The sequence below is a fragment of the Mustelus asterias genome, chromosome 2 (assembly GCF_964213995.1).
Source record: "Mustelus asterias chromosome 2, sMusAst1.hap1.1, whole genome shotgun sequence".
Classification (NCBI taxonomy): Eukaryota; Metazoa; Chordata; class Chondrichthyes; order Carcharhiniformes; family Triakidae; genus Mustelus; species Mustelus asterias.
Window position 1 is genome coordinate 140136941 of NC_135802.1, and position 17189 is coordinate 140154129.

Below are 17189 nucleotides of genomic sequence, written 5' to 3' on the forward strand. Positions count from 1 at the left end.
GTTGGTGTAATAATCTTACCAAGGTCAGTCTTTGGTCACCACCACCCTTTGTTTACAACATGTTCAAAGTGCCGTTCAGCAGCTGCAGTGTACAGGTCTGCCTGAGTGAAGCCAGCTGGATTTAAACCGCCAGCAAGTCATTCCCCATTGGGCAAACCTCATCTCACCTAATAGGGGAGCTTGTATTCTACCAGGCCCATGGGAGGTCTATTGATGATCACCATGGCTATCATTACAGTTAGTATCGATGGAAGTGGAGCATATTGGGTGGCACGGTGGCACAGTGGTTAGCACTGCTTCTTCACAGAGCCAGGGACCTGGGTTCAATCCTTGGGTGACTGTTTGTCATGTCCTCCCCGTGTCTGCATGCATTTCCTCCGGGTGCTCTGGTTTCCTCCTATGGTCCAAAGATGTGCAGGTTAGGTGGATTGGCCATGCTAAATTGCCCCATAGTGTCCCAAGGTATGTAGGGTAGGGGGATTAGCGGGGTAAATATGTGGGGTTACGGGGCAAGCCTGGGTAAGAGTCAGTGCATTTTCGATGGGCCGAATGGCCTCCCCCTGCACTGTAGGGATTCTATAATATTGAGTATCTCTCCTCAGTGTATGGGGATACAGTCTCATGTTGCCACATTGCAACGAAAAATGGTCTTAACAAGTCGTGAAAAAGGTGATCATTTTTTCTCACAATTTGGCAGCTATTTTCTACTTTACCGTGAAGATATAGGAACCCTCAGGTCAGTACTGGCCACCCCTGAATAATCCGCCAGAGATTTTGATGAACATCTTTTATACATGTCAGCTTTATTCTCACCACAGTTGGCAAAGATAGGCTGATCTCGAGGACAATGTCAGGCTTGGTTCTTAGCTGTCGAGGTAATCAGAAAATGTGAATCAAATATAACTATATTCTTGACCGTGATTCTGTGCTGCTGTGCCCAACCAGTCAAGCAGAGCAACAGTGACTGACAGTGCAGTTGGTGGCCATTCAGCCCATTGTGCTGGCTGTTTCCCATTTGGTCAAGTTCCCCATTTGGTCAAATTTCCCTGTTCCTTTGTGTGTTTTGTGGCCGATGTTCTGGCTTGTTACAAGTTTTTAACTGCAGCTTAATAATGAAGATTAGAAGCGTACACAGTGAACAAGCAACTCACAAAGGAGCAAATTACAAAGTTTTTGTACTGACCTTAATCTGAAAAATTAATATTAAAATCCCAGTCGGCTTCCTTCCATGTCCCATATTTGTTAGGAGTTCTTTTTCATTCAGTAGAGTTGGGTGATTGTTCCCAAGGTTACAGGAGAGGGCTGCTGCAGGCTAGCGGTGATGTCGTGCAAGAGATGCCACTGTCATATTATAAGGACAAATCTTGCATATCTGATTGAAAAAATGTGCTTAACATCAGCTTTATTGTACCCTCGGGCACCCCTTCTTCTGCTGAATAATGAAAAGAGAAATCAGAGCAACGCAGCGTTGTCGCTGGCTCAATGACCCACACATCTGCTGCTTGCACTTGTTGCCCTGCCAGAGCCCCCCTACAGTGAGCTGAGAGGCTAGGACAAGGGCAAGAAAATCAGAAGGGTTGCTTCACTCTTTTGGGGAGGGATCATTCTACTGTTTGCCTTCAGGCTGGAGGTTACAGAACACGGGATGCAGAGGCACAGGAGATCCTGGCAAGTTTATTTGATGGTACAGAAACCTATAGGGTGAAAATAAAGCACCCTACCAAAAATATAAGGATGTTAATGAAGTGTGGGCCTTCAAAACATGTTACGCACTAATCCCCTGTGTCAGTATAAAATGACTGGCTTAACACCTTCATCAGAGTAGTGGATAGATGACAGTCATACAGAATTGAAGCACTTATTGAAATTTGCAGCAACGAGGAAGGCTATTCAGCCTCCATCCATCAGTAGTATACCCAAGATGTTGATAGTTGGGGATTCAGCAATGGTAATGCCATTGAATGTCCAGACATGATGATTAGATCCTGTCTTGTTGGAGATGTTCATTGTCTGGCACTTGTGTTCAGCGAATTTTAGTTGTCACTTGTCAGCCCAGAGCTGGATATTGTCCAGATCTTCCTTCATTTAGACATGGACTGCTTCAGTATATGGGGAGTCGCAAAATGTGCTGATCTGTGCAACCATCAGCGAACATCTTTACTTCTGACCTTTATGTTGGAAGGATGGGCATTGACGAAGCAGCTGAAGATGGTTGGGCCTCGGACACAACCCTGAGGATGTTCTGGAGTTAAGTTGATTGACCTCCAACCACCACAACTACCTTCCTTTATGTTGGGTATGACTCCAACCAATGGAGAGTTTTCTACCTAATTCCTATTGATTCCAATTCCAATTTTGCTAGGGCTCTATGATGCCAGACTCGGATCAAGTGTTGCTTTGATATCTGGAGTTCCATTTGACTCCATTTGCCACAAATGGGGGGGGTGGGGGGGGGTGGGGGGGGGGTGGGGGGGGGTGGGGGGGGGTGGGGGGGGGGGGGGGGTGGGGGTGGGGGGTGGGGGGTGGGGGGGGGGGTGGGGGGTGGGGGGGTGGTGGCGGCAGTGGCGGTGTTACGGATGGTAGCGGGGACCGTGGACTGTTGCTGAGTAGCGAAAGGCTAACAGATCAGTGTTAGGAGTGTCGTACTGCAATAACCATTGCAATTCGCAAGGTGGCAATCCCATTTTGTATCATTTGTCAACCATAACACTGGTATCAATGCAAAAAAACAAGACTATTTCCTCGGGTGGATGGAGCTATTACAAGGGGGCATAACTGTAGGGTTCATGGTGGGAGATATAGGAAGGATATCAGAGGTAGGTTCTTTACGCAGAGAGTGGTTGGGGTGTGGAATAGACTGCCTGCAGTGATAGTGGAGTCAGACATTTTGGGACCATTTAAGCGGTTATTGGATAGGCACATGGAGCACACCAGGATGATAGGGAGTGGGATAGCTTGATCTTGGTTTCAGATAAAGCTCGGCACAACATCGTGGGCCGAAGGGCCTGTTCTGTGCTGTACTGTTCTATGTTCTATGTTCTAGATGGAAATACACTTAATAAAGAAGATAAACATAGTAACCAAGAGGAAAGTGTCTGGATTGGATTAAAACAATTTGCTCAGTCTGATTTGCTCTTACACTCTCCTCACATTACCCATGAGACATGACAGCAACATCTGTTGTCCTGGGAACCAGTGGCGTGATGTTATCCTCTTGCCAAGGAAGAAAGGAAAGATAAAAATACACTTAGTTCTGCAATCCACGCACAACAATTGAATAATTTCTTATGTGCAGCGAATAAAATATTAAAGGATGTTGACCTATCACGCTAAGCTGCAGATTTAAGTAGATCAATTTTTAAATCCAATTCATACTTCCTATTTGCATTTCTCTCCTTTTGACTCCTGGAAATGGAATCGATCATAAGACAATTACAGATGATTCTGACACCTCCCCATTGCAATCTCCAATTGTATCTTGAATGATGCTAGAGTTTTTGTCTGCATAGCATGTTTATCTCTCCCTTTGAAGGAGGATTTCCTGATATCAGTTCTAAAACATACTTCTATAGGTTTGGACCTGTGCCTCCCCCTTCCCCCCCCCCCACCCCCCACCATCTCCCAGTTCTCACAGTTTAATTTAGATTTTAGATTAACTGCTTCGATAGCATTAACAATCATCACTTAATGAACTTTCATTCCAGGCTGAAAAACCCAAATCTCTCAAATTGTTGCTCAGAACACAGACACGAGGTGGCAGGTGACACAGTGGTTAGCACTGCTGCCTCACAGCGCCAGGGACCCGGGTTCGATTCCCGGCTTGGGTCACTGTCTGTGTGGAGTTTGCACGTCCTCCCTGTGTCTGCGTGGGTTTCCTCTGGGTGCTCCGGTTTCCTCCCACAGTCCAAAGATGTGCGGGTTAGGTTGATTGGCCATGCTAAATTGGCCCTTAGTGTCAGGGGGATTAGCAGAGTAAATATGAGGGATTACAGGGATAAGGCCTGGGAGGGATTGTGGTCGGTGCAATGGGCCGAATGGCCTCCTTCTGCACTGTAGGGATTCTATGATTCTACAAGTCACTGGAGAATAGCCTGGTAGATCTTCTCTGTGCTGCATCAAGCTAGGTTACAGGTAGTTGGGACATTCTAATACCCTACCTAAATGACCACTCATATGTGAGTCTGCACTATCTCGAGAACTAACCGACTCTGAGGGGGAAGAGACAATTGGTCCCAATTTTGTCCAGACTTTCATTCCAGTAGGAGTTGTGATCAAGTCGAGGGATCTTGGCTTTTATCCTTCCCCCATTGCTACTGAGACCAGGGACACTGAGTGCAACTATAGTAATCCCATTCTAGCTGAGATCAACTAAGTCAGCACAGACCTAGCCTGGGATCTTCCTGTTCTATATAGCTCTGTGTCACGAGGCATTTACTCCCAATTATGCTATCAATGGAATTACTTAAGCAACTTAAACAATTATTTTAAAAATGCCAACAACAACTTGCTGAGGCTTTCTCAAAAGCACCTTCCAAACCGGCGATTTTTACCACCTAGAACGACAAGAACATTAGGCGTAAGGAGACACCAGCACCTACTAGTTCCCTTCTAAACCATTCACCATCCCGACTTGGAAATATACCACCATTCTGTCAAAATCCTGAAGTCCCTAACTAACAGCACTATGGGTGTACCAGCCACATATTACAGACTGCAGCAGTTCAAGAAGGTGGCCCCATCACCACTTTCTAAAGGGCAATTAGGGATGACCAATAAACTCTGGCCCCATCAGTGGTACCCACATCCCATGAATAAATAAAGTAAAACCTATTTTTCCAAATCTTTCCTCAAGGAGCTCGCTAGCACAGAATGAATTACTTTTGTCAAGATCTATTCCGTATATCTGGTTAAATTTGTGTATTCCTAAGACAGTTGATACAAATAGTCAGGGGCGATACCATTTAGCAAATAGCAAGCCGAAGTGAAAACCACCAACTGTGAATTTCAGAAGAAGGTATTAGTCAGAATCGGGCAGTCAGCAACCAATTAAACAGAAAGATGAAAAGAGCCAGTTCACTCGGAATAATATTTAGAATATCTCAAATGCTCAGCGGCTGAAAAACGTAACAGTGGAAATAAAGGACTAGATTTCCACTGTCGTGGTGGATAGTTTTGAGTTGGGAAATTTCCCTGCTCAGTGCAACTGCCTCAGGGGAAAAAGTACCCTGCATGGCATGACTTTTGGGTGGAGAAGGGGGTGTGAGGGGTGGTGGGAGGCAGTTGTGGGACGGAGTTCGGTCCGACTCCACTGGATGCAGTTTGGAGGCAGGCACAGAGGCTGCCAGGTGCTGAGGTGGGCTGATTAAAAGGCCCACCTCAGTTCTCTGGGGCATCTGCGGTTGTTTTCATAAATATTAGGCCCTCCAGCCCTCGCACCGCACCACCAACCCCACTCCCCATACTCTATCCATGGGAACCCATGCCCCTCACCCGGCCCCATCATCTCCCCTAGCCTCCATGCCAGCTTATTTCCAACCCATGACCTACACCACCCCATGCTCCTTATAGCCTATATGCCAACTTGATATCAACTCATACCCTCCGTGCAAACTCACCTAATGTCCACCATGGGCAAACATCAGGGGCCATGTTGAGTTGAAATAATATAACGACGTAAATATCTACCACAGCTTTCACTATTATAAATAAACGCTCCCATTCATGAAAACCCATTCAAAACTTTAAAAAGCCAGCCCTTCAAATAGTTAATTCTTTATCAAAACCAACAGGCTTATATTCATAATCCCACATCAAAGACAGCTAACCCTTTAATAAGCTGTTTGAGCTGTCAATCAAACTGTAAACCTACAACCCCTCTGCTGCAATAACTGTAGGTTATGGAAAGCAGCCAACTACTAATAATGCTGTAATGATGGCCCTTGTGATAATGTGAATAAACAGCTATTGCAACTGCCGGAGCAGATTTTATCCATCCCTTACAGATCCACGCAGGTTGTTTTTCCCAACTTTTTAAAGGGCTGGGGATTTAAACAACTTCACAGCTTCAGAAATATCAGCTGTCTGATGCAGGCAGACTTTTTTCATTTTTAAAGGGTTGGGGATTTAAACAACATGGCGGTTTGACAGTACCACATAAGCTGTCCACCCTTCATGAGCATTTATGTCTCCCCAATAAATTTGTGCATCTTGCACCATGTGTCAAGAAATTTGCTACGGCGAAAATGGGCTCGGTTTGAAGTCAGGATTGAGTTCAGATGGCCCTGCTGAGTTCGGCTCTCACTCATGTCTGAGTCTTGCCCTGCCCCCTACTAGTAAAAATAAGATCTGTCTGAAATGGGGTGGGACTACTGGATCTGGGTCTCGTCGCAGTCTTTAGAGGTCCATGGAGTCTCCACCACTCTGTGAAAATCTAGTCCAAAGATGTCAGGGGTAAGTTTTTCACTCAGAGGGTGGTGGGCGAGTGGAATCGGCTGCCGTCAGTGGTGGTGGAGGCAAACTCGATAGGGTCTTTTAAGAGACTTCTGGATGAGTACATGGGACTTAATAGGATTGAGGGTTATAGGTAAGCCTATATATAAGCCTAGGTAGGTAGGGACATGACCAGCGCAACTTGTGGGCCGAAGGGCCTGTTTGTGCTGTATTTTTTAAATGTTCTATGTTCTAAAGCTTGTGACGTAATAGACATGAAAAATTACAAACTTTGCGAGAAACTGAGTAAGCCCACAAGGCCATAGCATACTGTTTATGTAAGCTGTCTTAAAAATGTTTTCAGGCTTAAATTCAAACTTTTCGAAGAGCTAGTCTAAGATCTTATTTGACAATAACTGCTGCTAGCAGCAACTTGTAGGCGTTTTTAGTTCAGGTACAATTCTGGATAAGTCAAAGCTTTCGGAAAATTCACAAGTATAATACAAAATAATACTGCTGAAAGTATATTTAAGTCTGTAATTTTCTCAATGAATGGGAAGCATCTGTATGTTTTTAATTAATCTCTCTCTTGCTCAGCCACAACACTCAAGGCATTGGAGTGAAAATGACTTTTCTTTCTGTCTTTATGACATCGCTTGACAGCAGTGCTACCTCCAGAGAGCTCAACAGGGGTTTTTCCAGTGTTTCCTGGGTACAATGTTAAGAGGTATTACGTTTAAGGCAACCTGCTCTTCCTCAGACCATCATCAGCAAGGAATGGAGGAAAGAAGCCAATGAACAAACATGTTTGAGCAGCATTTTTATTTTGTTTCTTTCAGGACATCCAAGATTCTATAACCAGCTGTATGGCGGGATGGATCATTATTCTCTTGTTGCCCGTTTTATCACTGAAGCTCTCAATCCCAGCATGTAAGTGGTTTTCTTAATGCTTCTATCGTACGGTTCTTTTTAGTTTAGTCAGGATTAAATAAGCTCCTTTTTTCCCTTCCCCCTGTTATATTTTTTCCTACTCTTTGGTTTCTGGTTTCCCTCAAGTACCCAGCAACAGCTGGAGTAACCCAGCAACAACTGGTTATGCATGAGGATTGGATTGTGTTATGCATTCTGCTGATTTCCCTTTCTCCTTGGAGAGCTACCTGCTCTCTGCTCAGCACTTTCTGGAGCTGAGACAGGGGAGTCGATGATCTGCAGCCATGGATGCAACGTATAGCTCGGAACACGTGGTAAAACACTAGGGGAGGCGGTGGCCTACTGTTATCATCACCAGATTATTAATCCAGAAACTCAGCTAACGTTCTGGGAACCCAGGTTCGAATTCCGCCATGGCAGATGTGGAATTTGAACTCAATCAAAAATATCTGGAAATAAGAATCTATTGATGACTAGAAGTTATTGTCATTTGTCGGAAAAACCCATCTGCTTCACTAATGTCCTTAGGAAAGGAAATCTGCCATCCTTACCCAGCCTGGCCTACGTGTGACTCCAGAGCCACAGCAATGTGGGTGACACTCAACTGCCCTTGGGCAACTGGGGATGGGGAATAAATCCTGACCAGCCAGTGATGCCTGTGTCCCACGAATGAATGAAAAAATAACTCTTAAACACTCCGGTACGCCAGGCCCTCAAACATCAACCCAAACCAATTCCCTCAGATCACACAGCCACCATGATTCGCACCATCCAACCACTGTAATACCACCTGTGAGCTCTTCCTATGGAAATTGGGAAAAGGTGTCCCGTATCAGTTTTCTAGGAGTAAATAGTTGTGAATCCTCTAAAATCCAGAGATTGCTTCATCCAGATATTATGGATGTGATTTTCCTGGCCCGCTGCGCGGATTGAATAGTGTAGCAGGCAGGAAATTTAAGTGGGGATGGGGGGGGATCGGGATTCACGACGGGTCAGATGACATCTTCCGTGAACATTTTTCTTTGGATGTTCCCTGGTGCAAGGCTGATTACACTGTGCTAATGCTTATCAACATCTATTTAGCGAGTCTGGGACTCAATTGTCAGGGCTCACAAAAGTTTCTGCCCCCGCTGGTGGAGGTCCACACCAGGGGGGGCCAGGTGAGATGGCCTCATTGGTGGGGGCAGAGGCCGTTAAGGTCCCCTGGGAGGTCAGGGGCAAGGGGAGTGGTGCCCCTTGGGCAGTGCCAGCTTGGTGCACTGGCAGTGCCAGACTGACAGCCTGGCACTGCCCACTGGGCACAGGGCAGTGCCAAGGGAATGAGAGGGGCAGAGCCAGATGGGGATGGAGCCAGACCGGGTTTGGGGGAGTTAAGACGGCAGGGAAGGTGGGAACTCTGCAAGGGGGGGTTGGGTCTGCTGGTGGGGCTGGCACTCGGAGGCCGGCCATCGGGGATTGTGGGGGGATTGGAGGCTGGCCATCGGGGATTGGGGGGACGAGGGCAGCCATTGGGAGGCCAGGTCCAGCTGTCAGAGGTGGACTCATTCATTCCACTAAGTTCACCCTAAAAACATGCAGGAAAAACTCCCGTATTCCCACCCGTTGGGCACTTAAGCTTTTTCTGGGAAAATCATGCACTTTAAACCAAGCATTGTCACAACATGGGGAAGATTTCTGTTTATTCTGAGAATTTTTCATTATGCAAACTGGGGAGAGTATTAACCTAACTTGAGAGTGGGAAATTGGCCAGATCAGATAGAACCCTGATTTTACACCTCGCCCAATTATCCCTTGTTAACCTCAATGGGGATTAAAATTGGATAGAGTGTAAAACCAACATTGCACCCAATCCTGGCAGGATAGGGTAAAATTGCTCCCCTTGGGCTGGGTGTTAAATGTGCATCCCACCTGATCCCATGGGTATTTCACTGGCAACTGAGGTTAGAATTGAATTTTGTAAGTCAAAAAAAAAGATAGAACATTGTAGGAGTTTAAAAATATGCCTGGTATTAATTGAAGTGAGTGCACAAAGTTCCAATATAATACTCACAGTAAGTGCCAAATATAATACTGGTCAGTAAGTACAAAGTGTGCCCAGTCATAAAGTGCAACCTGTAATATTTTGTACTTTATGCAATTTTAATAGAAGTATGTTAGCTGTGTAATCCTTACATGGACACTTGGAATCCTGAGGGCCAATATTTATCCGTTTGTGGTGTGTACATTATATCCCCTGCCCCAGATTAGCAAATATATTTTTGTCTTCTGAATGGAATGCTTTCCAAAATAGAGTTGACCCATATCAACACTATTGGAGTGTCCAGTTCCAGTATTACAGTCTACATTTACCAGCAACTAATAATAGGTCAGTCCTTTGGTACAGTTGGCACTTTATATCACCTCATAGTGAAACCCAAAAGACCCTGATTGGACGATAAACCAATGGGGTAGATCTCTACTTAGTAAATCTGTGACTACAAGAGTAACTCACTTCCTGACTTCCCAAAGCCTGTCCAATATCTACAAGGCACAAGTCAGTAGTGTGATGGAATACTCTCCGCTTGCCTAGATGAGTGCAGTTCATCAAGAGGTTTGACATCATTCGGGTCAAAGCAGCTCACTTGATTGGCACCCCAACCACCACCTTAAACTTTAAGTGCAAAGTGGCAGCAGTGTATACCATACTGCAAACATATTGCAAAACACTGCAGCAACTCAATTAACCTCTTTTGACATCACCTTCCAAACCTGCGACCTCTACCACTTAGAAAGACAGGGCCAGCGGATGCATGGGAACACCTCCGACTGTAAGTTCCCCCCCAAGCCACACAGCATCCTGACTTGGAATTACATTGCCAATCCTTCACTGTTGCAGCATCAAAATCCTGGAATTCCCTAACAGCTGTGTGGGTGTACCGACACCACATGGACTGGAGTGGTTCAAGAAGGCAGCTCACTTCCACCTTCTCAAGTACAATTTGGGAGGGTCAACAAATACTGACCTAAACCAATGGTATCCACATCCTATGAAAAAATAAAAAGTAACTCATGACAGGACAGTTGGAAGGCATATGAATATAATTATTGTTCAAGGACTGAGGTGTATCCCAGAAGGCTGAGTGAGCTGGAGATTAAGACTGCATGGAGTCAGGTGAAATGTAGAGAGCTTGTACTGTGTGGCAAAACTCTACCTAACTGCATGTCTTCAGCAACGAGGGGTGGGATTTTGTGGCCCGTCCGCTGGTAGATCTCCCGTCGAAAGTGACCCCCTGCGGCGGGTTCCCTGATGGCGGGGCAAGCCATGCCTTAGACATTGGCGGGCCTGGAGGATCCCTCCAGGAGCCAATGGTGAGTCACCTCCACTGCTGGAAACCACACTGCGGGGTGGCCGGAAGATCCTGCCCAAGGAATGCCATCCAGGTTTTCTACCCTGATGTCCTGGTCTGTGAATTATTGCATAATCTTCTGTGATCTGTGTTGCATAACAAGATTGAAGCCCATCATGCTTGGGCGAATGAGTTCCAGCCTTCCAGCTCGTGCAATTAGTTAATGCTGTGAGCCGCATTAACAGCCCCGTGTGGGTTTTTACAGGTTAACTGGGATAATGGATTACTGCTCTGTGCTCCTGGGTGTTTTGGTTTTATACCGAGAAGGACTGGGAAGTACTGGGCCCAGATCTTTCCATAACAAGCGAAAAATATCAAACCCCAGGGATTCAATGCAACACCAGAAACAAACAAGCTTCCTCTCAAAAGCTGCTGTCAGATTCAGCTGAGTCAACAGCCACTTTGTTATTGCTCAGCCTTCAGAAAAAAGGCTTTTTTAAAAAAGAAATGTTTTTAAAGCTTGCGTTCTTTTCAAATGAAGTAAAAGCAGAAAGTGCTGGAAATACTCAGCAAGTCAGGCAGCATCTGTGTAGACAAAAGCCAAGTTTCGGGAATGTGATTTCCATCAGAAATGAGTTGGGTGAAAAACCCCCAGGTCTCGGGCTTTTAGAAGCAAATTCTCCAGCCTCCCAGGCGCATGTTTCCAGCCGGCGGGAGGTGGCACGTTGTTTGCAAGCACCGGGACCCTCTGGTCCCACTGCTGTCAATGGGAATTCCCATTGACGTCACCCCACGCTGGCGGGAGACCCATGATTGGGGGTGCACTGCCGGCGGGACTGGAGAATCCCACCGGCATGAACGGTTGGAAAATTCTGTCTGAGTTCTTTTGTAGATCTCCTTCTGTATTTATACCTAGATATTTAAAGTCACCCTTGTTCCACCCCGTGTCCCCCATTTTTCATAGGGACGAGAGTGAGAGAAAGACCAGATTTACGCCTTTCCACTTCCCTGATCTTAATTTTTAGGTTGCAGCTTGCAATCTGCGAGAGAGGTTGCAGTGGTTGGAATTGAAATCAATTCATCTGGAAATGTTGCAATATGGCAAGTCGCATTGCCATTCTGTTAGTGATGAATCAGCAGTAGATCTCATCACAGGTGGTTTATTTTTCCCTTTCTTGGTGCTATTGTACGTGAGTAGAATTCAGTCTGGTTTCATTGGTTTATATTTGAAACAGCTGATAAAATACAGTCCTACTCTTCCTACGTTATAACAGAGTTTACCCTTCAAAAATAACTAATTGGCGGCAAAGTGCTTTGGGATGTCCCAAGGTTAAGAAAGGTCCTATATAAATGTAAGCCTTTCTCCCTTTTACTGCTCTGTCCTATCATGTTATCCCTTTTCTCCACTGCAGCTACACTTACGAGGTTGCGCCAGTCTTTGTGCTCATGGAGGAAGCTGTTCTGAAGAAGATGAGGGAGCTTATAGGCTGGACAAAAGGAGATGGCATCTTCAGCCCTGGTAAGAAACAGATCAATTCAATTTGCATGGTGGCACAGTGGTTAGCACTGCTGCCTCTCCGCCAGGGACATGGGTTCGATTCCCGGCTTGGGTCACTGTCTGTGTGGAGTTTGCATGTACTCCCCGTGTCTGCGTGGGTTTCCTCCGGGTGCTCCGGTTTCCTCCCACAGTCCTAAGATGTGTGGGTTAGATGGATTGGCCATGCTAAAATTGCCCCTTAGTGTCAGGGGGACTAGCTAGGGTAAATGCATGGGGTTATGGGGATAGGGCCTGGGTGGGATTGTGGTTGGTGCAGACTCGATGGGCTGAATGGCCTCCTTCTGCACTGTAGGATTCTGTGATCTATGATTATTTGAACCCCACTGAACTAATTAACCTTTATTTAAATTAAGCCCATTAATCTTTCAAAGGCATGCTGCCACTAATGTCTGCAACCTTTAATATAGATGCCGACTTTATTTGTTGCACTTAGGATGGGAATAGAGGGATATGGTCCCTGGAACAGTAGGGGGTTTTAATTCAGTCGGGCAGCATGATCGGTGCAGGCTTGGAGGGCCGAAGGCCTGTGTCTGTGCTGTAATTTTCTTTGTTCTATTGTATTTTGTGCATAAGGAGGCCTTTCAGCCTGTCGTGCCTATCTGGCTCTTTGCATGAGTTTATCTTTAATGTGGTGTGATTTCGCATTGAAATGTAAATCACTCTGAGGTAGCCTGTGGAACCAGTACAATGCTCCATCAGGTGAGAGCAATAGGAGGAGTGGAAGCAACAACTGGCTGCAACTGTTTACCATATTCACAACTTTTATGCTGGGATAGAAAGCTACATATCCAAAAGCATAAAGATAGGCAGCATTGTAAGACGTGTAGCTGGGGGTATGCAATTACAAAGATATAGGGCGGGATTTTCCGGCAGCACTCGCCAAAAGGCCAAGAATCCCGTCCGAGGTCAACAGACCATTGCCTGGTCCTGCCCGCTACAATTCCTGTGATGCGCAGGACAGGAAAATCCCACCCATAGGCTGGAGTTCTCTGGCTGTTCACATCACCGCCGCTGCCAGCGAGAAGAGAGAATTTGGTGCTCAGCCAAATCTCCGTTCACTGTAGCGGGACCGGAGAATCCCAGCTGCGAGATTTCACAAACTGGGATTGCATTTCCTAGAATTTAGAAGGTGATTTGATGGAAATCTTTAAGGTATTAAGGGGAACTGATCAGGTAGATAGAGAAAAGCTACTTCCATTGGTTGGGGAGGCCAGGACTGGGGAATAGTCTAAAAATGAGGGACAGACCTTTCAGGAGCGAAATTAGGAAACACTTTTACCTGTAAAGTTCAGAACCCTCTTCTATGATCAACGGCTGATGTCCGGATAGATGGTTAATTTTAAATCTGAGATTGATAGATTTTTGTTGACCAAAGACATTCAGGGATTTGAGGCAGAGATGGGTATATGGAGTTGGGCTGTAGATCTTCTGTGATATTGATGATTAGCGGAATAAGCTTGAGGGGGGTTAAAAGGCCCATTCCAGTTCCTCTTTTTCAATGGTGTCTCCACTCACAACCCACAGAACAGGACACGTCCACTCTTGGTGAATTGTGGAATGGGGTTAATTTCATCCAGGCTGATGGAGGAACTACAGTTTTGGGATCCTAAAAGCATAAGAAACAGGAAGAAATCTATTAATCTTTATACATGGAAAAAATCTTGCTTAGCAACATCCATTGCACTGAAAGCGACCCACCTGAAAGTCTTGCATGCAACCTCTTACAGCCGATTGGTTCTGACTTGTGCAGGGAATTTAGAAGGCTGAGGGGGGATCTTATAGAGACCTATAAGATAATGAAGGGGCTGGATAGGGTAGAGATGGAGAGATTCTTTCCACTTAGAAAGGAAACTAGAACTAGAGGGCACAGCCTCAAAATAAAGGGGGGTCAGTTTAGGACAGAGTTGAGGAGGAACTTCTTCTCTCAGAGGGTGGTGAATCTCTGGAATTCTCTGCCCACTGAAGTGGTGGAGGCTACCTCGTTGAATATGTTTAAATCACGGATAGATGGATTCCTGATCGGTAAGGGAATTAGGGGTTATAGGGATCAGGCGGGTAAGTGGAACTGATCCACTTCAGATCATCCATGATCTTATTGAATGGCGGGGCAGGCTCGAGGGGCTAGATGCTCCTGCTCCTATTTCTTATGTTCTTATGAGAAGGCTGATGGTGTGAATAAATATAAAGGAGGATCAGAGGAGTAAGTGATTGGGAAGAGCTATATAACTGCAGCTTCTTTCACGTCCTGTCCTTTCCTGCCTTCCATTAAATAAATTACAATTAAATATGAATTACGAGCCAGGATGAAATGAAAATCTCAGACAGGATCTTGATAACATTTATTCAGCCTAAGGATTTACATCAGTGGTGAATCTCAAGACAAACATCAGCATCAGTCAGCTTTTAATTGATCTCAGTTTGTGCCTATTCACTTCTGTTAGAATTTCTGACACTACAAAGGCAGGCTCAAGGCTAAATACTCCATCTATTTGTCAACTACAACGTATAATTACAGATTATAAACCCCTGTCCTTAGATCAGCTTGATAAGCCCACATTGAAGAAGTTGTTCAAGTTCTTAAAGAAATCACAGTATTCACCATAATCTAATGAGGAATTAGCCTTCATTTCCGGCTGTATCTCCAATGTGCTTGCTCCTGTACTGTGAGCCACTTTTTTCTCCTGCCCCTCCGACTTGTTGAGTGTTGTCAGCGGCGCGACTGGAAATTCTCGCTAAAATCAGTGGACTTTTGGCTGCTCTTCAAATCTCTCAGTCCCACCTGCGCCGATCCCCGCCACGGGCCAGACTTTGTGCACAGAGTCCTGGCTGAGGTAAGAAAACCGGCGTGCGGCTCTCCAGTTGCACAGCCGAGTTTTCCCTCCGGATATTAGGGCACGCTGGGCTGAAAGATATGGAGCCGTGGTCTTCGTCGTCACCTTGGTGGGGCGAGCCTGGTAGAACCGCCAATGCCGGGGGCTCCCTGATCAGCGCTCAAAGAAACTCTCTACCGCTCTCCCTCACCAGCCCCTGCCACAGATATGGGGAACCCCACCCAGAAGCAGAGGCAAACCTCCCCGCCCCCCCCCCCCCCCCCCCCCCCCCCCCCCCCCCCATGGTAAGGGGACCCACTCCACCAGCACTGGGGCAAGCTTCCCCCCACCACAGATACGGGGAACCCCCACAAGCACTGGGACACCTCCCCCTCCATGGATAAGGGGACCCACTCCACTAGCACTGGGGCAAGCTTCCCCCCCGCCCCACAGATACGGGGAACCCCCACAAGCACTGGGACACCTCCCCCCCCCACCCCCCCCAATGGATAAGGGGAAACCCCTCCCCACAAACACTTGGGCAAACCCCCCCCCCCCCCCCCGCCATGGAGCTTTCCAGAGGGTCTGTCCCTGGCAGTGCCAGGGGACATTTCCAGGGTGCTGCCCAGGCATGTCCCTTTCCCCCAGCGGCTATACTTATCTGTGCGCCCCTGGCGGGTTCCCCTCCACTGCTTCATGTTTTTAATAAACAGCTGTAAACCTCAGCAGGTTGGCACTGCCAGGGTGTCATGTCCCCGGCCACCTGGAGCTGCAGTTGCCTCCGAGCCCCCCAGCCTGATCATCAGATCGGGTCTCTGTTTGTGGAGAGCAGTAGTGATTCCCACCGGCTTTGTGTCACGTTGATGGGTGGTAACACATGATGGTGTTCCCGGCGTTAAGCCAGTTTTGAATATTTAAATGAATGGTCGTCAGGTTCACCTTCTCACTGGGCATGAACTTGATTACGTCTGCTGGGAATGTCCAGGAACATGTGAGGTGATGCATTTTTGAGGATTAGCTGTGAATTATACTTAAATAGCAGAACCATTCGGAACATTAACATACAGAGGGATCTGGGCGTGCAGGTCCACAGTTCCCTAAAAGTGGCAATGCAAGTGGCCAAGGTGATTAAGAATTCATATGGCATGATTGCCTTCATCAGCTGGGGCATTGAGTACAAGAATTGAGAAATGATGTTGTAGCTGTATAAAACTTTGGTTAGGCCGCATTTGGAACAGTGTGCAGTTCAGGACACCACACTATCAGAAGGATGTGGAAGCTTTGGAGAGTGTGCAAAGAACGTTCACCAGGATGTCGCCTGCCCTCGAGAGTGTTGGCTATGAGGAGAGGTTGAATAAACTAGGATTGTTTTCACTGGAAAGACAGAGGCTGAGGGGAGACCTGATAGAGGTCTACAAAATTATGAGAGGCATAGACAGGGTGGATAGTCAGAGGCATTTTCCCAGGGTGGAAATGTCAATCACAAGGGGGCACAGGTTCAAGGTGAGAAGCGGAAAGTTTAAGAGTGATGTGCGGGGAAAGTTTTTCATGCAGAGAGTGGTGGGTGTCTGGAATGTTCTGCCAGAGGAGGTGGTGGAAACAAGCACATTAGCAACATTTAAGAGGCATCTGGATGGGTACATGAGCAGGGAGGGAATAGAGCGATATGGACTAAGAAAGGGCAGAAGGATTTTTTTTCTCATTTAGTTAGGGCATCATGATTGGCATGGGCTTGGAGGGCCAAAGGGCCTGTTTCTGTGCTGTACTTTTCTTTGTTCTTTTGTAACATCACAAACTGTTTGGCCCTCAGCGCCTATCATGTTTCAGGCCTCCCAAAATTTTCTTGACATAGTGGGATTTGCACTGAGTTCAATGTGACCAGAAGAGCACCTCCAAACACTTTTTACACCATTGAGTGATTTTCTTTGTCTTAATCCGTTATATTTTAGTGATCTGTGCATCCTTAAATCTCCTTGTGTCTTTGCTATTCTTGGCTTTTTACAATTTAAAAAATACACAGATCAATCCATTTTTGGTCCAAACTGGGAATACTTGCATTGAAATCTATCTCCCTCAGTTTTGCCCACTCATTTAATCTATTAATGCCTCTTTGTAATTTTATACTCCCTTCCACAG

The 17189-nt window shown here is 46.3% G+C and overlaps 1 protein-coding gene across 1 annotated transcript in view; it reads left to right on the forward strand.

The window, feature by feature from the left end:
• Positions 1-17189, forward strand: part of LOC144511818 (acidic amino acid decarboxylase GADL1-like) — a 95710-nt gene that overhangs the window by 26644 nt on the left and 51877 nt on the right. Inside the window, exons 4-5 of the mRNA XM_078242172.1 lie at positions 7269-7359; positions 12098-12204. Of these exons, the coding sequence (XP_078098298.1) occupies positions 7269-7359; positions 12098-12204 (198 nt within the window). The remainder of the gene's footprint in view (positions 1-7268; positions 7360-12097; positions 12205-17189) is intronic.